Here is a 14,734-nt window from a genome sequence, read left to right on the forward strand (position 1 = left end):
TATTTGAAATTTATATTTAATTTATATGTAATACTTTCTCTTAAAATTTTCATTTCAAACGGCATATATACATGTACCTTTAAACTTAAAAAAACCACAGATTGTGAATACAGTTACTTTACCAACTCAAGTTATCAGAGATTCTATTTAACCTCTTGATAATAAGTAAGATTGATTATTTAAAAGACTTTAACATGTCAATTTTATTCATTACAAGAAATCTTTAATTAAAAAAAAATATGTAAACTGAATCAACTGATTACATGATTACACATACATGTGTAATTATTCTCTCAGGGATCATGTCCAGCATAAAACTTTCCTAAAAAATCTGTAGGCCTTGGATTATGTGTATCTCTAAAGAATCGCATCACGTGGGGTTTTTGATTGAAATGTTCCACAGTATTGATCAATTCCAATTGGCCCTGTTCAAAATAAAGAAAAGTTATATCAATACATATGCAATAAAAACATTTCTAATGTTGGCCTTTTTCGTGAGAACTAAGTTTTACTTGATTTGAGATGGTTACACAGCTTGTGAAGATATTCAATGATGAGTAACAAGGCATCAAATACTGGATCTTAAACAAGAGGCTAAGGGGCCATGTCGCTTACCTGAGCAACAATTATCAAATACATAATATCTTGATTAAATTATTAAAAGATTAATTAATTGTAAAATACCAAAAGAAGGTCACTGTGACCTTGATACAAGGATATTAAGTTATGTGGATGCTAACATAGTAACATAATATAAATAGTGCCTGTTTGGGAGGGTAAGAGTTGAAATTGACACCCCAAGAAAACCATCGTCAACCGACTCGAAGCGAAGCGGAAACTTTTTCTTATACTGTGTAGCCCTTATTTGGAAGGTCACAAAGTTGGTGGATTTGGGCTTTCATACAATTTATCTTGATGGAAATACCTTGGTGGGAATAATACTCCCATAAGTATACTTGGTACTTTGATTTCGACTGGAAATTGTTGTCACGTGATATATAAAACAGTCTCGACCTAAATCTGTTTAATGTATTGACAGGCACATCAGCCTATTGTACTAAGACCCGCCCATTATTTTCATCTTTATTCATATACAACATATGGTCACAAACCACGGCAAATTCCAGCTGTGATGGGTCTTAAAAAACAACGATAATGCAGATACCCTTATAGTTAAAATGTGTTAGAACTATTGAAACAATTTAAAAGACATCATATTTATATACTCTTGCTTTAAAAACTATCAACATTTTTGTAGATTTGATATAATTCGCCGTACAAAAAGGGGCCGCATAAATAGTTTTGGCACATGATCCTTTATTTTCCATGGGAAAATAATTTGTCTTTTGAGAAGAAGATTTTTAAAAAATTTTCTCTGTATATTCCTAGGTAAAATATCAATCCCCCTCGGGTTATTTGAACAAACTTAAATCTTCACTACCTGAGAATGCTTCCACACAAGTAACAGCTTTTCTGGCCAAATGATTTTTGAGAAGATTTTTTAACAATATCCATAAATACCAACAAATTTTCAATTATTATAAATAATATTCCCTTTAAAGGGGACCTGGCCAATTTCAACCAAATTTGGCACAAAGCATCCTTATGGAACGGGGAATATAAATTGCAGAAAAGATTTATCTTTATTTAAAGCGGAGAAATCCTCAAAACTGTAGAACTAGGGGCGCATTTATAAAAGTCTTCTCAAGAACTACTGACTCAAATTCAACATAATTTAGCATAAATAATCCTTATGGAAAGGGAAATATATATGCAAAAATTATGGGCTAATTATGTTTCAAATTTGAATAATTTACGAAAATAATAATAAGACAAAGAGAATGGGGGGTCAATCAGTTCAACTTCGGGCTCGATATTTTATATATCGAAAACCAGTTTAGAGACAGGGGACCAGTCTATGTTAGAAGCAGCTATCTTGAACGGAGATGAATTTGCTTGTAGTGCAAAGGTTAACGTGCAAAGGGAACATTAGAAACATCGAAAATATATTTGTGCCGTTTGTGACGGTGGTTGTAGCTTGTTTTGATTTTCGTTTAGTTTCTTTTAATTTTAACTTGAGAGGAACTATCGTCTGCATTTTAAAATTTTTACTTGTAGACCGGTAAATCAGACAGCTGATTGTTTACATGTACCTGCTCAAAATCTGATGCACTAACAACATATTATAAAATACTATTCATTACGTTGGTACATATAATTCGGTACAGTCTCTATGTAATGGTTGATAAATGCAACATGTTTTTAAACAATAAAAAAGTTATAGCTTAAGGGCTGTTTTCAGCTTTGGCTTCTCAGATCCCTTATTTTTTTAGATTTTTTTTCCAGAACATTTCCGGTCTGCGCATTAGGTGCCTGATTGTAAATATAAATATATTCGCTTTAAAACTGTGTGAGAAAATGTTACACATGCGAATTCAATTTAACATAGAAACTCCCATAGACGATTTTCATCGGCTCATAAAACCCAAAGTACAAAATAGTTTTCAATGAAACTTAGAATATATGTAAATTCCTTCTATCTAAACAATGACTATCCGCGCTATAAAATTCATAATGTTTAAATTTTCTTTATTTTTTCATCCCCCCTTTTCTCAAGTTTTCGGTCTCATATCTCAATCAAAGAACTGAAGTACTGACGGGAGTTGATTTTATCGATTATCATTTGTTTTAAAATCAATTTATCTTGCATGGCAATTAGTTTCTAGTTTGTATTTGAATTACGCACTTTTTTATAATATGAATTTTTTAGACTTTTCCGACAAGAATTTCTAGAAACCCCATATGAATCATATGTTGTGTAATATTTAAAGATAGATTTCAACAACTAGTATGTATTAGTTATCGAAAAAATTCTAAAAATTGTATAGATCCAAGCACCATTGATATCGAACTCTAGTCTCGTTTTACTAGACGATCGGCTGTCTCCGTTAATATCCGACAAGCAAGAGAGCCCCTCTCTGCTTGTCGCAGATTTACTGAGACAGCCGAGCGTCTGGTTGAACGAGACTATATTAACTCTGGCGTAGGAATACATGAGACTACAAAAATATCTATATTGTTCGTAGTATAAAAAATTTGACTATTTTCAAAGTGTTTATAGATAAGTTTCCTTGAAAAACAATGCTTCAGCATACATTACATCGAATTTTTTTCTATTATTTTCAAGAACTTAGTCTTGGCAGCGGTTATGATTTGTGCTTAGGTCCAAACATTGTTTCACTTTCGGTGCCAGAGTTACTGCATAGGAGAGTTGATTAAAATCAACTCCCAAAAACGGTGAGAGATAGAAAAATGCCCACACTTACATTTTTAAACATCTTGACAAGATACATCCAATTCTAAAATTTGAATGTTCTAACTCCAAAAATAAGCAGCATATTGCGTTTCATTTAATTTTTAGTATTTTCCTTGTCAAATCCAGAAGTACCGAAACCGAATGTTCAAAACCTTACTTACGCGTGTCATTAACAACTGCTATAAGCCTATGCAATCACAATTTAAATATCATTCACTGTATTCAATAAATCCTTGACGAAACTTTATCGAGAATAATAATAATAAAAAAGACAAAAACAATAGGTCTTTTCGACCGAAAGTCGAAAAGCCCTAATTAAAGAATCTGGAAATTAATTCAAAACAATATAGGAAATGGTAAACAAATACTTTGAATATCAGAATGTGATCCTAACTGACTCATCTTATTACGTACACTACAATATGGTACTTTAATGTTTTAGTGATCAGGGGTAGGGGTTGGCTGAATTGGGCACCTACAAAACTTTCCAACAAATTTCCATTTGTTTTACCTTCACAACCAATAGATCAATTACTCGTAAATCTGTCACATGTTTGTTCTTGGCAAATTCTTCTCTCAGCTTTGCATAGGCTTCTTTTTCTGTCACATCTAATTTGTATAATTGTACTGAAAATAAGATATTTGGGATTATAACCAACAGGCTGGGACCAATCACCCAGATGGGATATAATATCTCATTTGGTATAATAGCCCAAATGGTATGGAGGGTAATTGTGTTAAAAATCCAGACCTGTAAACTTGTAAATCCGAATATGCAATCCTGTTGGTGTGCGAGCCTGAGTATGAATGAGTGTAATTTTATTCATATACATATACATGTAACCTGTCACTATAATACACACTTTCCATCTGTAGTCTCTGCATTTGAATTTCCGTTTTCTGAAATAGCACAGCTGACATGTAACAAATCGACAAATGTAAAGTCTACAAATTTGTCGAATTTTGACATGACCATATATGGAATGAGTGACGTCACCGATAGAAAAGGCTATCTGCAGGTAAAGGCATGCCATAATCGCCATAATGGGGACAGAATAAATAAAAAAAAATATAAGGTAGGTCTATAATCATATTATTATCTCTGGACAACAACGTTAACATTTCTTAGGAAGTATTATTTTTCGGAAAAATAAATTATGAGCTTGGTGTACAATTTTTCAAGAGAATGTATAAAAGATGCGAGTAAAAAATTTGATCGGCTTTAGATATCTTCTTAGAACTGGAAAATATTACATATAATGACTTTGTTTGAATATACATGGATTTAGATATACACGCATTTTTATTAGAGTTCATGCAACAAATTGTTTAAGTATAGAGCTCGGCTGAATTAACAAAATATCTCCAAAAGCATCATTCTACCTATTGCTATCACAAAGTAGTGACAATAACCCACCCCCCCCCCCCCCCTTTCGCGAAAAATTACACAGGGTCGGCCAGCTTGTCAATTAAATAACTGAGTTGCAAATTATCAAGAAGAAAAACAAACTATTTAAAGACTTTTGTTTTGAGATTTTGATTAATATGAGACATAAGAAGCGACATCCCCCCCCCCCCCCCTTAAACTTTTTAAAAAAAAAATTCCAATGATAAGGTTAACTGTCGTGAAATTAAAAAGTGTCTAAATTATTTTTTAAAAATGTTTTATTTTGTATTGTCGGCAATATATAGGGAAAAAAAGCTTATCAAGCAGGTGAAAATTGGCAATTTATTTTTACTTCAAGCAATTATTACGGGATATGAAAATGACGTCCTGAATGTCGGTTCAATAGAGACTCACTTAGTGAAGTTGGTTAATCAACATTTTCCGGAGAGCTATTAAAATACAGCTTTAGGGCTGCTTGTGAACATGTACTGTTTACAATAAAGCAGCTACTTAATTTTGTAAAATTATCGTCAATAGAGTATAAATTTTAAAATATCTTATAATTAAAACTCTACCATTTCATATACGATCAAATTCACCTGACCCACCCCGTTCCTTAATTTCAGAAATCCAATTTCCGAAGAAACAAGGTATCTGTGAGCCAATGCTCACTAGTGATACCCCCGCTCTGATGTGAATATGCAAAATAAGCAAAGTCGACATTTAACAGAAAGCTGGCATCCGATTGGTACAGAAATATATTCCACAATATGGCATGCCTAGACAAATACTGTGTAAAAATGTCAAGCATCTGCGATAAACAGTTACTGAGAATTCTTTGACAAAAATTTGTTTGAACAAATAGTGTGTTAAAATTTCAAGCATCTGCGATAAATAGCTGCTGAGAAATCTTTGAGGAAAATTTGTTTGAAAATTTTGGCTAAAATAAACAAAGTGATTATTTAACAGGAAGTTGACCTCCGATTGGTACAAAAATATATTCCACGATATGGCATGCCTTAACAAACACTGTGTAAAAATTTCAAGCATCTGCTATCAATAGCTGCTGAGAAATCTTTGTCGGAAATTTGTTTGAAAATTTTGGCTAAAATACACAAAGTCATTATTTAACAGGAAATTGACGTCCGATTGATAAAAAAAAATATATCCCACAATATGGCATGCCAAAACAAATAGTATGTTAAAATTTCAAGCATCTCCGATAAATAGTTGCTGAGAAATCTTTGACGGAAATTTGTTTGAAAATTTTGGCTAAAAATAAACAAAGTACTCATTTAACAGGAAGTTGACGTCCGATTTGTACAAAAATATATCCCACGATAAAGCATGCCTATACAAATACTGTGTAAAAATTTCAAGCTTCTGCAATAAACTGTTGCTGAGATTTCTTTAACAAAAATTTGTTTGAAAATTTTTGCTGAAAATAAACAAAGTCGTCATTTAACAGGAAGTTGATGTCTGATTTGTACAAAAATATATCCCACGATATGGCATGCCTAGACAAATACTGTGTAAAAATGTCAAGCATCTGCGATAAACAGTTGCTGAGAATTCTTTGACAAAAATTTGTTTGAAAATTTTGGTTAAAATACACAAAGTCATTATTTAACAGGAAGTTGACGTCCGATTGATAAAAAAAATATATCATACAATATGGCATGCCAAAACAAATAGTATATTAAAATTTCAAGCATCTCCGATAAATAGTTGCTGAGAAATCTTTGACGGAAATTTGTTTGAAAATTTTGGCTAAAAATAAACAAAGTACTCATTTAACAGGAAATTGACGTCCGATTTGTACAAAAATACATCCCACGATAAAGCATGCCTATACAAATACTGTGTAAAAATTTCAAGCTTCTGCAATAAACAGTTGCTGAGATTTCTTTAACAAAAATTTGTTTGAAAATTTTTGCTAAAAATAAACAAAGTCGTCATTTAACAGGAAGTTGACGTCTGATTGGTACAAAAATATATCTAACGATATGTCATGCCTAGACAAATACTGTGTAAAAATGTCAAGCATCTGCGATAAACAGTTGCTGAGAATTCTTTGACAAAAATTTGTTTGAAAGTTTTTGCTAAAAATAAACAAAGTCGTCATTTAACAGGAAGTTGACGTCCGATTGGTACACGATATGGCATGCCTTAACAAACACTGTGTAAAAATTTCATGCGACAGAAATTTTTGTTACGGACGTACAGACAGACGGACAGACAGACAAGGGTAAAACAGTATACCCCCTCTCCTTCGGAGCGGGGGTATAAAAACATAATTACAAAACATAAACATTCTAGTATATACCCTTACTATTTCTTCAAAACCTTTCAATTTTTAACAAAACTTTGTGCTTTAATTAAAATAATTATAAAACTTCTTTTCATAACACTTTTAGATTATTTTATTATTTATTTATTATTTATCTTGCACTTGCACAACTAAATCATTTTGATATTTAAAAATAAGTATAAATACATGTATAGTTACATACACTCTTCCGCGAAAAAATTACCAAATCTTTGCATGTCGTTTAATTCTAACTAATTCAGAAAAATAGCAAAAATAACAAGAGAAAAGCTGTCAATGTGACAGCTAACCAGGGTTTTTTTTTTGTGTGAACAGTATCCATAACCCACTTGTCAATCCTGAATTGATAAATACTACCTATCCAGAGAAATGCAGTACTCTTTGTCTATATGCAATATTTTTGCCAAAAATGACTAAGTTCAATAGCTGGCATTTTTTCATAAATTATCAGATATCAAAATCCTAGAAATTTGCATACATCTGATAAATGTATAATTGATCTGCAAAAGAACATATACCTATCAGATTTTGTTTGTAAATTACGTATATTATCGATTATATGATTTAATTATCATTGAGCATGATGTTTCACTCTGCTAGAATGAGAAGTGAACAACGATGGTACATGTAGTTGATGCACAAAGTAACAAATTATCCTGATATCAATAAAGTTGGATATAAATGAGGCACTTGATGTCTTTTTCAATAGATAACTATATGTATTAGAAACATCGAGTGTGTGAGAATGTAGAGATGATAAATGAATAAGAGAAAAATCTAAAACTCTTTTGAAACTGTGAATTTTGTTCGTTTGATGTATATAATACAATTTTACATTTATGTCATTAAACTTCATGTTATCATATAATGCTAGACACCACTAAAAATCAGCTTTATTTTTTTTCGGGGGGGGGGGGGGGGGGGGGGGGGGGGGTGAGGGGAGCACAGCCTCTAGCTGATGTTTAAAATATTTTTTGCGATAGTGAGGTAATTTTTTCTGTTAAATTATATTATTAAGATAAATATTTCAATGTCATACATCTGTGCCCTGAACCACCATCCACGCGGAGAAATCATACCCTGGATAAGTACTCATTTATCATGTAACAGGGTAGGGGTTCAAGGCTGAAGGTTATCCTGTGTGCATATGTATAGTTGTACCTTATGTACTAGTACCTTGTATTATCATTTAGATTGACAAGAAATTCTCACTTAATAAACAATATATCGAGAATAAGTGCAAGAGAAATTGAAGTTATAGAAATGTCTGTACAAGTCTTGGGTCTTCTTGTCATAAATCAGACGATGCTTAGCTGTGTGTAAACATATATTTGACATCATTCCCACCAAGAAAGGTATGCACAAATCTTAAAATTAAATAACTTTGCTATATATGTACATTTACTTAAAACGACCCCACACCCCAGTTTATAATGTTTAGGCCAGTTGGGCTATTGGCTTAAAATTCAATTTCCAGATGATTATTATGAACCGCCAGGAGGCGGTCCGTTATTTGATACACATTTAAATATTGTAACTGCGTTTCTGCGGATAGTTTTTTTTAAAAATGAATTAATATTATTCTCATTTTTATGAATAAAAAGTAAATTTGCATGTAGAAATATGTTTTATGCCTTTTAAAGCTGCTTGGTTAGATTGTATATCAAATTTTATGCACGCTTTTAAACGATGGTTATACTTAGTATATGTATAATAATAGACATTGCAGTAGTTTTTTCTAGTTAATTATGCCAAATTTCAATGAAGAAAAATACGTACAAAATTTGCTAACAAACAAACGACATAAAAGGGTAACGCGTTATTTCGCCTCATGTTAAATGTTTAATTTCATCCCTGACGTCGAGACGGGTATCATGGTTGTATTACAACTTTGACATCGTATTAAAATAAAGGTTTGCTTATATTTCTGAAGTTTGCTTTCTTTACAATCGATGCATAGCATGCGGGTTGAATACTAAAAACCCCAATCATTCGGGAGACGAAACCAAACGGTTTCCTTTTCTAAAAATTCCAGTGATGCACTTTGGTTTGTTTTTTCTTTGGCCCAAAAAGAAATTATTTTTATTTACTTTGAATATTTCTAACTTTGAAAGGAGACTGATTCTGCTCGCGTAAATAGGAGAAAGTCCATAAATGGTTTGTATGGAAAAAATTTTGATACTGTAATAACAAAAAAATCGGACCAAGCAGCTTTAGAAATATTACATATTTTTTGTTTTGCTCATAAATGAAAAGTTGGTCATAGACAGTCGTTAATTCGGAAAATTTCGGAGTTTTTCATTGTATCGGGATCGGTATACAGGACATACTAAAGACCTGAAATTCTAAAGACTTGAAGGACATGGACTTTTATATAAATGATGTATTTGAATTTTTATGTGCCGCGTCAAATAAAATGACTTTGTGTGTGAATTTGTTATATTTCCATGTAAGATGTGGTAGAAAATTATCATGAAATGACATCCATATCATTTTTTACGCAAAAATATGAAAAAAGTGAAAATTTGTATGGACCAGAAAATTTGAACTAACCTGATTTATTTTTAATTCTTTTGAAATAACAATGATTATCTTCATAAACTGTAGTGTAGATAAGATTTATAATTCCATTTAGGAAAAAATTATCAAACTCTATTCTTAATAATAATAGTTAAATGTCAAAATTCAAAACAAGTTAATTAAAATATAGTAATTAAAATTTAATCTACCATTAAAATTAATACAACCAACTCGTTATTTTCTTTGTGGTGTGTTTTTTATGTAAACAACCAATGATGATTCATACAACAATTATATTTTTGCGGCCCATTTGACGCTTGCGTCAATATGATTTCTTGTTTATTTTTGGTATTAATTAATATGGACAGTATGTGTTTGTAAAACACTGATACCCTGTATGGCATTTAATGGCCAAGATTAGTCTTACAAGAGTAGACTAGACTCTGGGATCAATGTCAAATTAAAGTTTAAAAATATTGGTAAGTGATGTCCATGCAAAGGAAATAAAGCCAATTTTGAAAGCTCTAACAGTTATAGCAAAATAGACAAAATCCAAGGTCAAATCATGAATTAGAAGTTAAATGCAAAGAACATTGGTGTGTGGCAGTAAAGAATAAATCTGCGAAATATGAAAGCTCTACCACCTAACATTAAAGCTTTCTTTTTTCAATAGTATCAAAACTGACTGAGAAGGTAATTACCATTCGGCTCAATATTTCTTGACATAAATGTAAGCGATAATGCTTTGAAATAAAGAAAAATCGACGTCATTTGAGTGTTTTACTACGGGAAGATTTTACTTGGAATAAAAGAGATGAGATGAACGTGCTAGCGCACCGACACGCTGAATACCTTTAGCCATCTTGAAAACTGTACGAGGAGTTATCGATACAAAAAGGGTACCCTTTTGGCAGCCACTCGCCCGCCCGCCATTTTCACTATTTCAAGAACCGGAAAACCTGGTTAAAAATTCTCTCTCAAAATTCTTTGAATTTAGAAGCAATGGAGCTACATGGGACCTCATGGCACTCAAAATATATTCATCCCCTTGGGAAATTTCTTGATCCATCTCATTACTAGAAAAGAGTACGCATTAACTTATATTCCAGTTTAAATTACATGTCAAATTATTTTAGAGAAATAAGATATTATACATTTCTTTTATAAACCCTTATCGTATAATATCATAAGAATTATATTATAGAAATTGTCGCATTTGTCACATTGGCAACGATTTTTATATACATGAACCTCTTCCTGTTTGGTCCAGTTTCAATCATACCTTAATAATTTCTCTAAAAATAATACTGGTATTTTCGATAGAAAAAGTGTCATTCATTTAAAACTTATTGCAACAGATTAGCTAAATATTATGTATATTTTTCGTCCTTTCTGGCGATTACGGCATGCCTTTTCCCGCAGCAAAGCAGTTGCCATATAAGGTCATGTCAAAATTCAACAATCAGGGTTTGAAATTAACAGTCGCCCACTCGCCATTTGCGACTAAGTTTTCGTGTGGGCGATTTGAAAATGCAATTCCAGGGGCCCACATGGCGATTAAACAATTCCTGATGCCAACACATCTTTTTTCCAAATTTGTCCGAATGTTTCATGTTTTCATTTAAGTTGATCACTCAGACGCTTATCTTTATCTATCTCCATGGTAAAGCCTAAACGTCTTGATGATCTAGACTACTGAAGGTCATTATCAGTCAAGCGTTTCGTAGTGTATTAAGAAACATTACTTTCAAAGCGCCTAACTTATTTCGACAATTGTTATAATATTTCGATATATCAGCCAGCAAAAAGAAAAGGATTTTTATTTGTAATAGGAGATGGATTAACCATTACAGATGTAAAGGAACAACAAGACATGTGGTTGATTCAGAAGACTTGAGTTATGAATTTTAGAAAATGAAGTGTTTGAAAATTTTAACAAAAATCGAAATTCAATAAGAATGTATATATGTGTACAATGGCATGTTATTAAATGAGATAAACAAACCTCTTTTTTATCTTTTTTTAATTAAAAGTGTGGGCAACTAAATTTTGATGTGGGCCCCTGGAATGACGAACTTTAGTAGCCCACATGGCTAGCAAAAAATTCAAGTTAGTTTAATTAAAAACCCTGAACAAACTTGTAGACTTACATTTGTCAATTTGTATCATGTCAGATGTGCTATTGCCAAGCCTGAAGATACAAATGCAGAAACTATGGGTTGAAAGTGTGCAAAATTGAAGGTTTAATTAACTAATGAAAACAATCATGACAATAAAGCTGGAAAATGTACATCATACAAAGGAACTGAGTCAAATCTTACATGTGTTTATGTCCGAGTTTTATATGTTAATAATTACACACTTTTTTTATCCTCAGACTCACACACTAACACGATTGCATATTAGGATTTACAAGTTTACATGCCTGGATTTTTTAACACTGTAACCCTCCATAAAATGGAACATTAATTTTAAGGAGGCCGATTTGGGTTTAACTTTTAACCTTATGTCATTTAAACCAACTCTAGTTTATTTGCGAAGTTTCAAGAAAATTGACCATGTGGTCCTTTTTAGGGACCATCTCAAAATAGAGGTACATTTACTATAGGAACATATAGGTAATTGTCACTTTCCACGCAGATTAAAAAAATACTACAATATAGCTTTTTTTCTCAAATTGTTATATATGATTAATAAATCATTAATAGTATTATTATTTCCTACCTTATATGTAAAAAATACTAAATTCTAATGTCTGGGTTTTAGTGGGGGGCCATCTCAAAATATTAAAATGCAGCAAATTTTGCTGTACATTTGAAGTATTATGAATGAAGATTGGTATAATGCATTCATTCAAAAACATAAGGAAAATGTCCTTGAGGATAGCATCATTCTGTGTAAAAATTTTCAACAGCGCACAATTTTACTTTTTCTTTTATGTTATTTCTTACGACGTACTCCTACAAAACTTCATTTTATCACAACACCATAAATCGCAATCGCGGCAATGGCAACGCTCCCCTACCGCACAATGGAAAAATCGTGTTAAAAAATAAAAATTTCCTGATTTCCTGATACATAAAATCTGTATTTTGTGTATTGTGTTCAATTTTATAAATGATATCGAAAAAATTCATAAAAAGTACAAATCCACTGTATTATCATCATACTAGAATGTGCAAAAACATGCGCAATAAAAACTAAAGTCGGCCTCCTTAAGTGCAAAAAATAGATTTTGTTTTTATTTTGCTAAAAATATGGTAAATCTGCATTAGAATAGATTGAAATGTAACAACTTTTGGTAAACAACCTTTTCTGTAATCGTACTATTACGAAGATTAATCTCTCAGTAAATTTAAAACTTCTTATTGGGATCAATCTTACAAACTATACTGGCGTGCAACTAGTTCTTACCAAGTACCATTTCTCACCAGTGCATTGTTACGTCATTTTATCAACAAATAAAATTATATATGAAAAATGACGTAACAATGCACTGGCAAGAAAAGGTACTCTGCAAGTACTGGTCGCATGCCAGTAGGCCTTATTGGAAAACTTGCTAACCAAAAGTTGTTGCATTTGATACACATTCATGCGGATTTCTATCAAAAGTAACCAAACAAAATTCTTTTCTTTTTGCAATTGAAATTTATATCCCATTTGGGTTATTATATCCCAAACGTGCTATTATATCCCATTTGGGAGATTGGTCCAAACCTGATCAAATGCATAAAAAAATTGACAAAACAATTAAGCAATCACTAATGAAGGTATCAGCCTATCACCAACATGGGTCACATAAGCATTTGTGGTTCCCTAGGGGTCCAGTTGGCATGATGTGGTCATTAACAACATACTATTTGATAAGCAAGGCACAAGGAGTAAGAATAAATAATACACGTTCGAATTTTCTCAACTATGAAACTATGAAACCTGGCTCAAAAAAGGTTTTTAAAAAAAAAAATTACCCATTTGTGGTATTTGTTTGTACCATGCCTTATACAGATGAATAACTCTTGCTTTTGCCTCTGACGGATTGGCGGACATAATAGGCTTGGCCCGTTTTAGACCATTTACGACCTTGTATGTTTTCGACATTTTGAATGCACCTATAATTACCGAGATCTTTAAAATGTATCTGATAATTTAAGTTTTGTTTTCAAAATCGTGTGTGCTTTTTACCTATTTTTTGTATTGTATAAAACTTGGTTTTGAACCACCTTTTAAATGTAAAACACGACATCAACGCCACCAGACATTTTATTTATTGCCTACTTTTACCCATCACTGCTAGAATGTCTGCCAGGATGACTGCTGGAGTATCATGTTTTAAACATTTGTTGTCCACTTCCATGAGATGTAGATACATGAGTAAGAGGTACGTACTCTTATTGATATACCTCAAACGTTACATTGAGAAATGGATGAAAATACAGTGGCGTCGGAAGCAAATTGAAAGTGGGAGTGATGGGGGGGGGGGCTAGACTAATCCTCAGAAATCTTGACAAGCAAAAAAAAAACAAAAAAAATCTGATTCCCGAAATCATGAAAATCCTATCCGTGGGAGGGGGGGGGGCGGCGGGTTTTTTTTCCCCCCAAATCATCAAATTCCTAATCCATGGGAGTGGGGGGTGGTATATCTAAGACTCCAACTTCTCAATATTTCCATCTTTTCAAGGTAGATTTAGGAACAATTATCTTTGCTGCAAGAAAAATTGGGGGGGGGGGGGGGCGGGGGGCCTCTATGACGCTATATGCCTAATGGTTAACTTGAAAAAAAAAGTGGGGGGGGGGGCGTTCGTTTTGATTGCAGGAGCTGCTTCTCCTCTTTTTTCATGTCTGATGTCTCGTCTGACTGTGTAATAGATTCATCATTTCCCCTAGTTGGTCTATAATCTACAGTGTGACAATATTTCATTGGACTTTGGGTACAATTCCCCTATGTATAAAGTGAAATTATCCCTCTTGAAAGTAATAAAATCATTCCCATAAATGTAAGGTTTTCATGATGTACATATATTTCAAATAAATAAAAAATCCCAGTAAAATACAAAGATTTTGGTAAGAAAAGCAATGTAAACCAATTTTACTTTCAAAGAGTTAAATATAGGGGAGACAGGACACTAATCACATGACTATCATTGCAATGATGCTTTCATGTTGATATCTCTATTAAGAAGTC

General features: G+C 32.4%; 2 protein-coding genes across 2 annotated transcripts in view; one reads left to right on the top strand and one right to left on the bottom strand.

Annotated features, from left to right (window-relative positions):
• Positions 1–185: 185 nt before the first annotated feature.
• On the bottom strand, positions 186–13,688 carry LOC128167760 (NADH dehydrogenase [ubiquinone] 1 alpha subcomplex subunit 6-like). The gene is made up of 3 exons (XM_052833654.1): positions 13,521–13,688; positions 3,828–3,943; positions 186–425 (listed from the first exon to the last, which is right to left on the bottom strand). Exons 1-3 carry the CDS (start codon positions 13,648–13,650, stop codon positions 294–296), a joined length of 378 nt encoding a protein of 125 aa, XP_052689614.1. The 5' UTR covers positions 13,651–13,688; the 3' UTR covers positions 186–293.
• Positions 13,689–13,840: 152 nt separating this feature from the next.
• The window catches only part of LOC128165840 (bifunctional methylenetetrahydrofolate dehydrogenase/cyclohydrolase, mitochondrial-like), a 63,676-nt gene continuing 62,782 nt past the window's right edge, over positions 13,841–14,734 (top strand). The window contains exon 1 of the mRNA XM_052830691.1: positions 13,841–13,930. Within this exon, the coding sequence (XP_052686651.1) occupies positions 13,848–13,930 (83 nt within the window). The 5' untranslated portion in view covers positions 13,841–13,847. The remainder of the gene's footprint in view (positions 13,931–14,734) is intronic.

This window comes from Crassostrea angulata, chromosome 10, assembly GCF_025612915.1.
Source record: "Crassostrea angulata isolate pt1a10 chromosome 10, ASM2561291v2, whole genome shotgun sequence".
Taxonomy (NCBI): domain Eukaryota; kingdom Metazoa; phylum Mollusca; class Bivalvia; order Ostreida; family Ostreidae; genus Magallana; species Magallana angulata.